Here is a 13,289-nt window from a genome sequence, read left to right on the forward strand (position 1 = left end):
GGGTGTCTGGGACACCTGGAGCCTACAGGGGAGGTAACCACAGAACTGACCAGAAATGACCCTCTGGGTGGTCCTGCCCAGGCCTGGCTGAGGCAGGGAACGGAGGCTGGGGCCCAGCTGCACCCCCTCCCCAAGGCAGCTCTCCCTCCCCCAGCCCCAGGCTGAGTAGAGGCAACATCTTTGGGGGGGGCGGCGCTGAGCGCTGGGGGGTGTCTGTGTGACCCCCGGAACCGAGGCAGAAGTACAAGGAGAATGCCTCTCTCGTTCTTTCCCCCATTGTCAGACCCCGTGGCGCTGTACAGTCCCAGGCACAGGACAGTGTGGTCTGTCCCCAGCACTGCAGGGAGCACATGGTGTCACTCTGACCTAAGCTGGCTGCAGGTCAGATCCTGGGTCTGCCACACTAGCTGTGTGACCTGGGGTAAGATATTTCACCTTCCTGAGCCTCAGTGCCTTCATCTGTAAAATGGGGATTACCTTTCTCCAAAGGTGGTTGTAAGGATATAGCGTATGTTACGTAGTATACGTAACATCATATATTACAGCGGATATAGAGAATATTAGTATATGTTAGGCATTTAGAACGGTTCCTGGCATAGAGTCAGCACTCAGTAAATGTTCACTATTAACTATTCTCTTGGAAAGGAGAGGAAATGGAGCTTGGGCACAGTGAAGCTGGGGAGTAGACAGAGTGACCTTTTGATGATTGCTTCCAGCGCTGACCTTTCTCATTCGCTCTCCTTCCCATCTGTGTCTGTCTAATTTTCAAGCTAATTTCTTTTTTGTTAGAAGGGGGTAAGTTACATAGTATGTGGGCAAGCACATAGTAGGCACATAGTAAGTGGAAATGGTTGGGACTGTGTTTTTTTTCAAAAAAACTGTTTTTGTTTTTGTCTTGTTTCATACTGGTTTATTTAGGAGAAAAAATTTTTTTTTCAAGTCATGATCTTTCCTCTTTATGTTAGGTCAGCAAAGCAGTGACTTTCTAAATTGTGCTGTCTGTTTGATATTTTGTGTCTATTCAGTTCATTCATCGTTCATGCAACAAACACTTGTACCTACTTTGTTGGGATAAGTAACGAACAAGATAGACCCAGGGAGTTGGGTAGTGTTTGTTGGGTGGGAGGAGCCTCGGGCATCAGACCTGGCCCTGCCTCAGCAATTGTCAGGATGGGCGGCCCAGGCAGCTCCCAGGCATGGAGTCATCCGCCCCCAGTGCAGAGTTGCATCCTGCCCCTACCAACAACCTTGAATGACCTTGGGTGGGTCCCTTCCCTCAGAGACCCCCCACCACCACCACCACATCCTGCTGAGCCGTCCCAGATGTGGGCAAACACTCCTGCTTGGGTGACCAGAGAACCCTGAGGGAGGGGCTCTAGGCAGGGCCCTCCCCACCCTCCTGGCTCTCTACCTTTCACCTCTGCCACCCACTCCAGCACCAAAAGGCCTCTCAGAGAATCTCCCTCACCTTGATTCTTCAGTTAAGGCCTGCAGGTACTTAAAAGTGGTCACAAACTCCAGAGCTGGGTGGGTTTTTAGAGATCAGCTAGCCAGCGCCCCCCTCCCCCCCCTCCTCACCCCTGCTCAGGGGATCCAGAGAGGGGGACTGACTTGCCTAGTGACATACAGCAGTGAAGTGCTGAGCCCAGACCTCCCTCCATCCCTTCTCAGTCCCCGGTCCACCCCAGCCCCGCCCTATCTGGCTGCCTGTGCCAGGAGTGAAATGCATTCTCCTTCCCCAGCAGGGAGAGGCAGTTCCTGAGCCTGGGAACTAGCTGACGTCATTGTAGTGTCGCCATGGCAATTACTCCCCTGGATTAGGGGCCTGACCCTAGCAAGGCCAGGAAGTGGAGGAAGGAGTGGGGGTCTGGCACTGGTTCAGCACTTTAATGTTGACAAAGCACTTCCACACCTGCCCTTAGCAGCAGGTGCAAAGCCCTGCCCTGCTTCAGGATGCCCGGGGGTACATTTTGCTGTGTTCGAGCCACTGTCTAGTTTGCGCCGCTGACTGGAATGGGTGGTACTCTCCCCATTTTACAGATTGGAAATGGAGGCTTGAGAGGTGAAGTCATTTGCCCAAGATCGCTTGGCAAGTGGAAGACTGAGCACGCGTTAGGACCAGCTCCCTCAGGCTCTTTGCCCATGCTTGGCGATGGGAAGCCCCCTCCCCGTATTTTAACTGATTCCCATGACAACCCTTTTACAGACGGGGAAATCGAGGCCAGAGGCCTTGGATTTGGGGCTTCCGCATCCTCTCCCTGATGCCCCTTTCCCGAAGGGTCTCCCTGCCCCCGGCATTAAAGGTCACCACGCTGTTCCAAGGCTTTCTGGAAGAGCTGATGCTGGGGGCAGTTCTGGGCCCTTGGGGTGGGTCAGTCCTTGTATTTCCTGCATTAACTTCCAGTCTTTTGGGAAATAGCACATCCAGGCCTTTGTTTTCAGTCTGGATCAGAACGAAGGAGCCTCTTTTAAAAAATAAATAAATAAACAAAGGAGCTTCTGAAACCTTTTAGGATCTAGAACCCCATAGGTGGGTAAGCTGGGCTCCAGAGGATGAACAAGGACCTCTGACCCTTGGGCGATGTGCAGAGGAACTGACAGGCGTGGCCACGGATGCATATGTGGGTGTTGTCGGTCAGGTCAGGGTGCAGCTCAGCCCCGTGGCCAGGTGACTCCTGACAGCTGCCTGGGCATCCCATCCTGGAAACTCCCAAGGCCCAGGGCCTCGTGTCCTGAGCTGACCTGCTTCTCGGGGAGTGCAGCCCCCCTGGAGGAACTCCAGGCAGCTGGTGGGGCTGGAACAGCTGGCTGGCTGCTGGGCGGCTGGGGGGGGAGGTGAAGTCTCTGGAAACCAGGGAACAGTTCTCTATCCCATGGGCGTTTCTAGCCTCCATCCTGTTCTTTAAAACCCCCAAGGGAGAATAAGATCTTTTTCATATTTCAATTCCATTAGCGTTCGGCAAGTCCTTTCTTAGGTCTGACTTGAGTCCCTCTGGTGCTTGAGTGTCTGCGAATTTCTCAGGAGAGGAGGGCAGTAGTGGAGCGTAGGCTTCTTCCCTGGATCTCGGAGCCCTGTTCCGAAGTCCTGTCTGTGCCGCCACCGACGTCATCCCCTCCCGAGGCACTGATCTCAGAAGCGGGCCTGGCAGGCTCCGGGAAGCCGCTGGGCCTGTGAAAGGCTCGTTGATGGAGCCCTTCCGAGTGGCTGTCTCACCGACGTCCTTTCTGGAAGCTAGCTTTGTGCCTTGGCACAGCCCTCACTCAGCTGGGCGCTCAGAGACTCCTCCGGGTTCTCGGTGGGTCAGGCCACATCCTGGCAAGGGTGAGGGCTGGGGCAGCCTTTGGAGCTCTGGAAAGAACCTTCTTCCTATAGCTTTCACGCAGGATAGGCCAGCGGTGAAGGGCCAGGAGTCAGGCAGACGAGAGTTGGCACCCTGGTGGCTCTGGACATTTATTGCCGAGCTGTGTGACCTTGGCAGGGGGCTCTGCCTCTCTCTGGCTCAGTTTCTTTATCTGCAGAATGGAGCTAATAATAGAATACAGTAAGACTTAAGTGAGATAATTCATGTAAAGCACTCGGCACTCAGAATGCACTGAATACGTCTTTGTGGGTTATTGTTAGTCAAACGCTTTTTGGCTAAGGCTCCTGCTTTGAGTTCGGGGGTGGGCAGTGGATGTCACTGCAGGGGGATTTCTGGTCAGGGTCTCCCTCCTGGCTGGGGGTTGTAGCGGAGGTGGCCGCAGGCTGGGGCCCCCTCTGCCGCCTCCGTCTTGATGCTAACCCCTCTTTCCCGCTTCATCCTCCAGGTGCGCTACAAGGAGGAGTTTGAGAAGAACAAGGGCAAGGGCTTCAGCGTGGTGGCAGACACACCTGAACTCCAGAGAATCAAGAAGACCCAGGACCAGATCAGTAACGTAAGCTCCCCTGCCCACACACCCCCCCCCCGCCCCCGTCCTGCCCCCACTTGCCGGTCTGACAGGCACGAATGAGGCCAGCTCTCTGCCGCCCCAGCTCTTCTGGGCCTGCCTGGGAAGCAGCTGTTTGAGCAGAGGGAAGGAAGGGTCTGGGGTTCCCAGATGACTTTTTTCTGTGCACCCCCATATTCCCCTGTTCCACCCTGTGCCCACATGGCATTTCTACCATAAAAGCAGTCAACTTTTGTACAGGGAGGGCCTGTGTGCCAAACCACTCCCCACCCTCTCTAACGTGCCTCCCCCCCGCCCCCCCCCGGCTACGGTGGGTGTCAGGGTCCAGACGGACTGTTTTGTCTAAGCATAAAGGTCATAACTGGGTGGCAGGGGTGGGGAGGGGCCAGCCCCCCTCTTGTCTGTCTCTGGGTGCTGATATTGCAGTATTTCCGCCCTCCTTTGGCCTCCGCCCCCACCTCGGCTTGCTCTTCCTTCCTGTGTAAAAACCCCGGCTGGCTTCGCTGGCCGGCCCCGTACCCCTCGGCCCAGCTTTCCCGGGCTGGGGGTGGTCGGCAGCATCTGGCTACGCAGCACGGGGTGTAGAGAGTGGGTGGTAGAGCGAGGGGCCCGGGGCACCTGTGGCCGGGGAATAGGCATTGGTTTCCTGCTTGGCAGAGCTACGGACCAGCAGCGTGTGTATCTGGGTTTGTGGGGAAGCTGCCTGGGGAGTTTGGGGCACATGGGGGTTGGAACACTGCTGTGTGCGGGACCCCGTGGCACAGGGGCCTGGGGCACAGAGTTGTGGTGTGTGCCCAGCCAGCCTCGTCTGTTTGGGGGGGGGGTCCTATAAATGGAGGCCTGGGCAAACAGTTGTCCTTAAGTCTAGAACAGAAAGGAGTCGGCAGGTTGCCCAAGGTCATTCTGGGCGGAGGGTCTGGGATTCTGGTGGGCCACCTGGCACCTGTCCCCGGCCTCCATAGCCCTCCGCATGCCTCTCCCCGCCCCCCCCCCCCCCAGCCTCCTTGGTGGCACTGTGCTTAGATTGGGCTCCACAGTGGCTCAGGTGGATTTCAGAGCCAGGGCCTAGGTCACGAGAACCAGTCAGGCCCAAGACTGTGGCTTTTAGACTTTGGAACTTATTACGATATAACGTACATTTCACATAGTGACCCACCAAACAGGCCTGCTTACTTATTTAGAGAGAAAACCAAATCAAAGCTTTCATCAAAGAGTCATTACTACTTGGAGAGCATTCAGATATTTTCTGTTCTATTTTATTTTGTGAACTTGCTTGCTGTAGACTTAACTAAATGGGTAACTAAGTGGGTTTTTTTTTTTAAAGATTTTTTTATTTATTCATTTGACAGAGACACAGCGAGAGAGGGAACACAAGCAGAGGGAGGGGGAGAGGGAGAAGCAGGCTCCCCGCTGAGCAGGAGCCCGATGCGGGGCTCGATCCCAGGACCCTGGGATCATGACCTGAGCTGAAGGCAGACGCTTAACGACTGAGCCACCCAGGCGCCCAACTAAGTGGGTTTTGCAGCAAGGCCGTTGACCTACAGTTTGGAAATCTGTGGCTGGAGGAAATGGAGAGCTTCCCTTGGGCTAGGAGGGCTCTAATCCACCCCCTCACACACACACACACAAATAAAGCCTGTTTCAGTTGCCTTATAAGCCAGGGCCTGGCCTCACACCCTAGAGCTTCCCCACCCACGGTGCCCAGACCCTCTGCAGGGGAAAGAAGGTTAAAGAAGGCCTGTGTCTTCTAGCTCTCCACATGGCAAGTGGGAGGGAGGGGAAGCCTTGGGCAATGGGGAAAACCTGGAATGGCTCACAAAGCTGGAGTCTTGACTCTCCAGGCCTCTGTGGCCTTTTCATTGCAAGGACACATGCTCTCATCTACAACCCCAACTCCCCAACACATTCACTCATTGCTTCCAGCCTGTGGGTTTTAGAGGCAGAAGACAAGCAAGCACAGTCATCCCTGCCTTCCTTTCTGGAAGGTTTCCAGAATATTCCATACCCAGTTATCTGAGGTGCTAATATCTGAGGAGCTCTGGTAACAGAACTCACTGTGACCAACACATCTACACCTAAGGAGATAACCATCTTATCATTAACCACAGGGCTGCCATTAGCTGATTGTCCTCTGCTCCGAGGTGGGGGAGGTGGCTTGAACCTGACCGGGTTCTGCTTTTGCAGCTTTAGCTAGGACATCTGAGGTGTGACTGACCACAAAGCTGGAAGACTCTTGGTTTTAGTGAGCACAGTTAGAGTCTGTCAGACGTGGGCCTCTATAAACAGCTGTACTAGAACTACATGGGAAAGAGTTTTTTGGTCTTGTTTAATTTTAAAGATTTTATTTATGTATTTGAGAGAGTGTGTGTGTAAACAAGGAGGGGCAGAGAGAAAATCTGAAGCAGAGTCCGCACTTAGCTCAGAGCCCGATGCGGGGCTCGATCTCACAACCTTAAGATCATGCCCTGAGCCAAAACCAAGAGTTGGATGCTTCACCAACTAAGCCGCCCAGATGCCCCCATGTGGGAAGGTTTATTGAGAATGCAGGCTCACAGGCGGGCTCTTCATAGGCTGCCTGACTCAGCATCTCTGGGAGTAAGACCCAGGAACCGGCATTTTATTTTGTTTATTTTTTTTTTTTAAGATTTATTTATTTGAGAAAGAGAGAGAGTAGGGGGAGGGACAGAGGGAGAAGGAGAGAATCCCAAGCGGACTCCTCGCTGAGTGGGGAGCCCGACACAGAGCTCCATCCCATGACTCTGAGATCACGACCTGAGCCGAAATCAAGGAACCAGCATTTTAAACACATTCGCTGGGTTCCGGTGGTGCTCAGTGAAGTTTGAGAACCATTACTTAAAAGCCTGGAAAAGCTTCACCAAGCCCTAAGTCAGAGAGTGCCAGGCCCGGCCACATCCCCGAACTCTAAGGGAGCTTGAAACCACGCTTAGAGCCGTCGTGAAGTTGTCCCAACCTCCAGAAGAGTTTTGGCAAAGTTAGTGTTTAGAGAGCCACCCCTTTGTTTAGTATCCAGTCTGTGTAGTTTGTCACTCACTTCCCAGCTTAGCGCCCAACGACCCCTAGCTGTTTCCAGAGAGGTCAGACCATCTTGGGAAGAGATGAGATTTACCTCCCCGGAGGAATATGCTCCAGAGTAGAGGATTTACAAGCGAGACCATTTTGAAAAAGTGTCTGGTCTCCCCAGGTGATGTTTAAAGGCTTTGGATGTGTGCGGTCTGTCATCCATCAGATCAGTGTGGTCAGTATAATTACCATTTCTGTAAAGGCAGAACTGTCTGCTTTCTGCACTGTGACTAAAGGAGAGGCAGGGAGTAAAGCTTGGTTGAGAAGTTGGGCCATTGTCTGGTACTGAGAATGTGTGAAATTTTCTGGGGGAACTGTGTCTTCGTTAAGGGTATGGAAAGGGTTGAGAGGCCAGGGCTGCGTGCTCTGGAATGCAGTGTATCCTTCTGGAATGGCCTTTGGTCCTGAGTTCCAACGGCTGGGAAATTTTCACGGCTGAGACCCTTTTATGGGAGCCCCTGCCTCCCGGTAGAGTAGTTCTGCTTTTGTTTATCTTACATATCTACTTATATATTGATTTTCTGTATACAGTCCTGTGTCTTTTTCTGTGCAGTGTAACACCCAGTAACAACCCATACAGTAAACACCTGTGTTCACTGTGCAAGTCGAGAAACATTCCCGGAACTCCCCTCCCCCCAACCCGAACTCCTCTTAAAATAGAGCTTTTAGGGCGCCTGGGGGGCTCAGTTGGTTAAGCAACTGCCTTCATCTCGGGTCATGATCCTGGAGTCCTGGGATCGAGTCCCTCCTGGGGCTCCCTGCTCAGCGGGGAGTCTGCTTCTCCCTCTGACCCTCCCCCCCTCATGTGCTCTCTCTCTCTCTCTCTCTCTCTCAAATAAATAAATAAAATCTTAAAGAGAAGATAGAGCTTTTAAAGTGCTAAAAACCTAACTCTCCTACAGTGAGCACCTATCATGTATTTCACTTAATTATGCTGGAGGTTAGGACAGGCAGACCTGCTGCCTAGTCAAAGAGCTGGATACAACGAGACCCAGAACTGGTTACTGCCCTGCCATTATCTGCAGAACTGGGTAATGTTCTACAGGACCATAAAACCATAAACTTTGGGAGTATCTTTGCCACAGGCAGAAATGCTTTGCATTTCTATCAGTGAAAAATAATTAGCAACACCTATTCTGTAAGTTAGCTTCAGTCTTTAGAGGCTGGGCCTAATCAGTAGTAAATACTAATGTCAAACAAAAATTCCATGCCCAGGGTCAAATGACCGGGAGGCAGGCTCGTGGAATAAACTGAGTGTAATTTTTGAGAGCATGTGCTTTCTCTTTTCTAATTTTATTTTATTTTTTAAATATTTTATTTATTTATTTGAGAGAGAGAGAGGGAGAGGGCACAAGCAGGGTGAGGGGCAGAAGGAGAAGCAGACTCCCCACTGAGCAGGGAGCCCGATGTGAGGCTTAATCCCTGGACTCTGGGATCATGACCTGAGTGGAAGGCAGACACTTAACCAGTGGAGCCTGGGGCACCCCTCTTTTTTCTAATTTTAATATATAACTATGTATTACTAAATGCCATAGTTTTTGTTTTTCCTGATTTTGAACGTATACTACGTATTCCTTTTGTGTCTTTTTTTTTTTTTTTTTAAGATTTTATTTATTTATTTGACAGAGAGCGAGAGAGGGAACACAAGCAGGGGGAGTGGGAGAGGGAGAAGCAGGCTCCCCGCGGAGCAGGGAGCCCGATGCGGGCTCGAACCCAGGACCCTGGGATCATGACCTGAGCCGAAGGCAGATGCTTAACGACTGAGCCACCCAGACGCCCTTTTTGTGTCTGTCTTCCTTTGGTCAACACTGGGTTTAAAGATTCATCTACATATTTGCACGTAGCTATAGGTCATTCTTTTTCATTGCCAAATAGTATTCCATTTAATGCTTATACCACTGTTTATTGATTCTGGTGTAGGACTTGAGATTACTTCCACACGCTCTGGATGTCCCCATATTTCCTGGTGTTCACGTGGAGTGGAATTGCCGGGTCTTAGAGTTTACGATCCTTCTATCTTACCAGATAATGCTGATCTATTTTTCAAGTGGCTGTACTGAGTTATTTTGCCAGCAGTGATGAGTTTCCATTGCTCTACATCCTTAGACTTACTCACTTTAGCCATTTTGATTGTGTGTAATGGTGTCTTCTGTGGTTTTAACTTGCATTTCTCTGATGACTAATGAAGGTGAACACAGATTCACGTTTGTTTAAAAAAAACATATTGTTAGTCTGTGATAGGGAGCAGTATTACATGATAGCTGAGATGTAAGGATGCAATGTGAGAACTGGATTCTGCTAACCCACCAGTTACCCTCCTCTGAGTGTCGGTTTCCCCATCTATAAAACGGGGGGTGATAGTGATACATTGTCGTAGGGCTGGCTGAGAAAAGGAAATGAATAATCCATGCAAGGGCACAAAATCAGCCCTCAGAAAGTGGGAGACATTGTTATAAAAAAAGTAGACTCTGGCTGGTGAGTTGATGATTCCATTCAGAGCCTATGTTCCCTTTTGGACCATGATGTAGAATCATGTGGGAACGTCGTGCATCGTCAGACCTTTGTTTTCCACCACAATCAGGAGAGCAGGGGTTCAGAAAACAGAACGTTGGCTAGCCGAGAAAATGGGTTTCTTTATTTAGCTGTGGAATGGACCTTCCACTAGTCATTCCGGAGCCCTGGCCAACAGGGGCTTGGGCCTCTCAACCCATGTGCGCTTGGACCTTCTGGGCATAGAACAGGGTGCTCGGGGGCCCACGACAGTTCTTTATTTTTTTTTAAGATTTATTTATTTATTTGAGAGAGACGGAGAGAGAGGAAGAGAGAAAGTGGGAGGAGGGGCAGAGGGGAGAGAAGCTTTCAAGCAGACTCCACGCTGAGTGCAGAGCTACACAGGGGCTCGATCCCATGACCCATGAAATCATGACCTGAGCCGAAACCAAGAGTCGGACGCTTAACCGACTGAGCCACCAGGTGCCCTTGACAGTTCTTAAGCTGAGGCCCTGGTGACACCTCTGGGCTTATGGTGACCCCTATTTAGGGCTCTTGGAAGATCGAACTCTGCTGACTGTGGAGCAGGGACCAGCCAGAACCCTGGAGTCTGGAAAATGTTTCTTTCCCTTTCGGATATGCAAACTCCCTTTAGCGTGCCTATTTGTTTCTCACGTCATTCGGTGGGTCGGCAAAGAAATAACACAATTTTCTCATTTGTTGGGGAAGGGAGGGAGAGGAAGTGAGGAGTGGTGGGGCCATCCCAGTTGGCCCAGGCGGAGGGGCTGCACCCCACTTATCCCTGCTGTGCTGCTTCTTCTTCCCTCAAAGTTAGGGTGACCTTGTGGTCATTGTCCCTGTTGGCGTGAGAGGCGCGCTACTCACGTTTATTCCAGAACAACAGACGTGAAGTAGGATGGGGGGGAGGGGCTTGGGCATGTGGTCACCCTGCTCCGCACCTGCCCCCAGGAGAGGGCCTATCTAGCAGTGACTGTGTCTATGTCACCAGCCTCAGCCCTTCCTGAGCAATGAAAGCTCTGTCTTGGGAAGTCATTGAACTTCTGAGCACGTTTTCCTCTTCTGTAAAATGGGAATTAAAGTGTACCTGGCCAGCTTCTTTTTCTAGGGTGATTATCACCGGGGCCAGAGGAGATAATGCTCAGAGAGCCTTCGTGCACTCAGTGTGAGTCACTGAGCAAATGGGAAGGTTATTAATATTAACAGTAACAGGTGGTATGTACGTCGGTGGTGGTGGGGAGGGTTCTTTTGTGTTCTGGCCGCCACGACTCCATCCACCTGGGGCAGCTGGCCCTAATTTTATAAATATTTACTCCTGTGTAGTGGCTTTGTAAGGACCAAGAGCGATTCTACTAGCCACTTGTGGAAACGCATGCATGTCCATACTTGCTTTCAGCTCTAGAGTCTGGTTCGGTTGCTAGACCTGGTCCGGAGCCTCAGGACCTCCTGGGAACAGATGGTACCAGGGCCTTGTTTACAGATCAGGAAACTGAGGCCCAGAGGGGTAGGGACTCTCGCAGGGTCACACTGAGTCAGCAAAAAGCTGATGACCTTCCAGGGGTGAGGCATGGGAGGGCCACTGCGCCCGTGCTGAGGGACTGAGTCTGTAGGACACAGGACAGTCCCCCTGTTGTACAGTATGCAACACCAGCAGATGTGCACGCCCAGTGGGGATAGCTCTAGGCATTGGCTCCTTGGTAGGGAAAAGGAGCTGGGACCGATGTACCCTCTTCCCCAGGGCTCCCTGTCACCCCTTCACACCCAGAGAAGCTGGGCCCCCAGCATTAGGGACACCTGTCCCCCCAGTGCAGGCCTCTGTCCGCTTCTACACATGCACTCCCCTTCCCCTGGTCACTAGCTCCCAGGGTCAGGTCTCTTTTCTTCCACAGAAAGTAAACACAGGAAGCTGACCCTTCTAACCCCTAGGACAAAAGTCGGAAGGGCAGTTGCCTTGTGAGCCTCAAGACCTCAGGAGGGGTGGCCCCTCTCCTTGTCGTGCCCCACTCCCCCCAGTGGACAGGGGTCCCTGAGGGAGTGGGGCTCAGGGACACTCGCCTTTTGCTCTTGTCTTCAGAATCTCAGAGCAGGGCACTGGCCCTGTGTCTGAAAACTTCACTCCTTCACCCTTCCGAGTAGGAGTTGAGGGATCCCGTAGGTTTTCAGTCTGGCCAAGGCTGGCTGCCTCCCCCTGAGGGAATGACGCTCAGCCCATCTCACCATTTGGGGGTGGGTCCCTGCTGGGGCCCGAAGGGAAGGGGCAGGGAAGGGAGGGGCTGGTGGTGACCCAGACCCCGAGGTGGGGCACATTGCCGCCGCCCTGCCTGTCCTGCCAGCCCAGGCCACGCCCGCAGACCTTTAGCCCAGCTGCTAAGCGTTAGCCCTGCCTGGCCAGGTGTTAACTCTTGCCCTCCTTGCAGAGCGAATGCCAACGAGTGGGAGAGAAGGCAGCAGAGGAAGTGGGAGCGGATGCCAAAAGGGACTGCCCTGGTTCGGGACAGCTCCCATCAGGCCTTGGGGCACAGACTCAGTGGTTCCTTCTGCTCCAGAGGACAGGGCGGGCTTTGCTCTCCTCCCTTCCTTGATGAGGAGGGAGGACCCCGCGTTGCTTGTCCTCCAGCCTGGGGTCCTCAGCAGAGCTCTGTGAGGTCACACCCACAGAGGCCGAATTGCCTCGTGATTAAGCGCATGGGCCCCGGAATCTGCATGATCCGGGGCGACTCACTCAGCTTGTGAGTGCCTTCGTTTCCTTCTTGTTAGACGGGGACTGTCATATACCCCCTCCTGGGCGCCGACAGGCTAAAATGAGCCTGTGAGGTAGAAGGCCTAGCGCGGTGCCTGGCGCCCAGCAGGTACTCAGCAGGCGTCCCTGTCATCCTCCCGCAACGCCTGAGGTAGACCGGATGGCCCATATTACAGAGGTGGAGACTGAGGCCCAGCAAAGTTAAGTAGCTTGTCCAAGGGCACACAGGAATCTGGTCCCCTCTGCCTGTAGCCCTCGGGGAGTCTCTCCTGGGAGATCTTAAGTGGCCACAGGAAGGGAGCTTTGCTTGGTTTGCCGAGTCCTTCACCCAGCCCTTTCTGCCACTGCAGATAAAATACCACGAGGAGTTTGAGAAGAGCCGCATGGGCCCCAGCGGGGGCGAGGGCCTGGAGCCTGAGCGCCGAGATGCCCAGGAACGGCAGCAGCCGCCCCACCACATCCCAGCCAGCGCCCCGGGTGAGCGTGAGGCCTGTGGAGGGGACGGGCCTGAGAGCAGGCCCGCTGTGGGATGGGGAGGAGGTTGCAGAGAATCCTTGTGCATGGGCACACCCGTGTGTGCGCTTGCACAAGCCCTCAGGCCCCATCCCAGCGCGGGAGGGGGGGGTGTGGGGTGTGGGGGGGCCGTGAGCACCGGGGTCAGGGTCCATGCCAGGTCCCAGCGTGTTGGTGGAGATCCAGCCCCTGTTGTAGAGTATGCAACACCAGCAGATGTGCACGCCCAGGCAGATGAGCCTTTGAGAAGTGAGGGCTGAGCAAGGTTGGGCAGGGTGGAAGCACGTGATAGGGGCCTCGTGGGGGAAGGACGGAGGTGTGGGAGAGATTGGGTTTGGCATGACAGTTTCTGAGCCCCGTCCCCCTCTCTTGCAGTTTACCAGCAGCCCCAGCCGCAGCAGGTGGCTCAGTCCTATGGTGGCTACAAGGAGCCTGCGGTCCCGGTCTCCATACCACGCAGTGCCCCAGGCGGGGGCGGGGTGAGTCGCTCTGCCTGGAGCTGGGAGGTGGGACAGGGGTC

General features: G+C 53.4%; 1 protein-coding gene across 1 annotated transcript in view; it reads left to right on the forward strand.

Annotated features, from left to right (window-relative positions):
* The window catches only part of LASP1 (LIM and SH3 protein 1), a 39,314-nt gene that overhangs the window by 20,389 nt on the left and 5,636 nt on the right, over positions 1–13,289 (forward strand). The window contains exons 4-6 of the mRNA XM_078065657.1: positions 3,808–3,915; positions 12,607–12,733; positions 13,145–13,248. Of these exons, the coding sequence (XP_077921783.1) occupies positions 3,808–3,915; positions 12,607–12,733; positions 13,145–13,248 (339 nt within the window). The remainder of the gene's footprint in view (positions 1–3,807; positions 3,916–12,606; positions 12,734–13,144; positions 13,249–13,289) is intronic.

This window comes from Halichoerus grypus, chromosome 2 (genome assembly GCF_964656455.1).
Source record: "Halichoerus grypus chromosome 2, mHalGry1.hap1.1, whole genome shotgun sequence".
Classification (NCBI taxonomy): Eukaryota; Metazoa; Chordata; class Mammalia; order Carnivora; family Phocidae; genus Halichoerus; species Halichoerus grypus.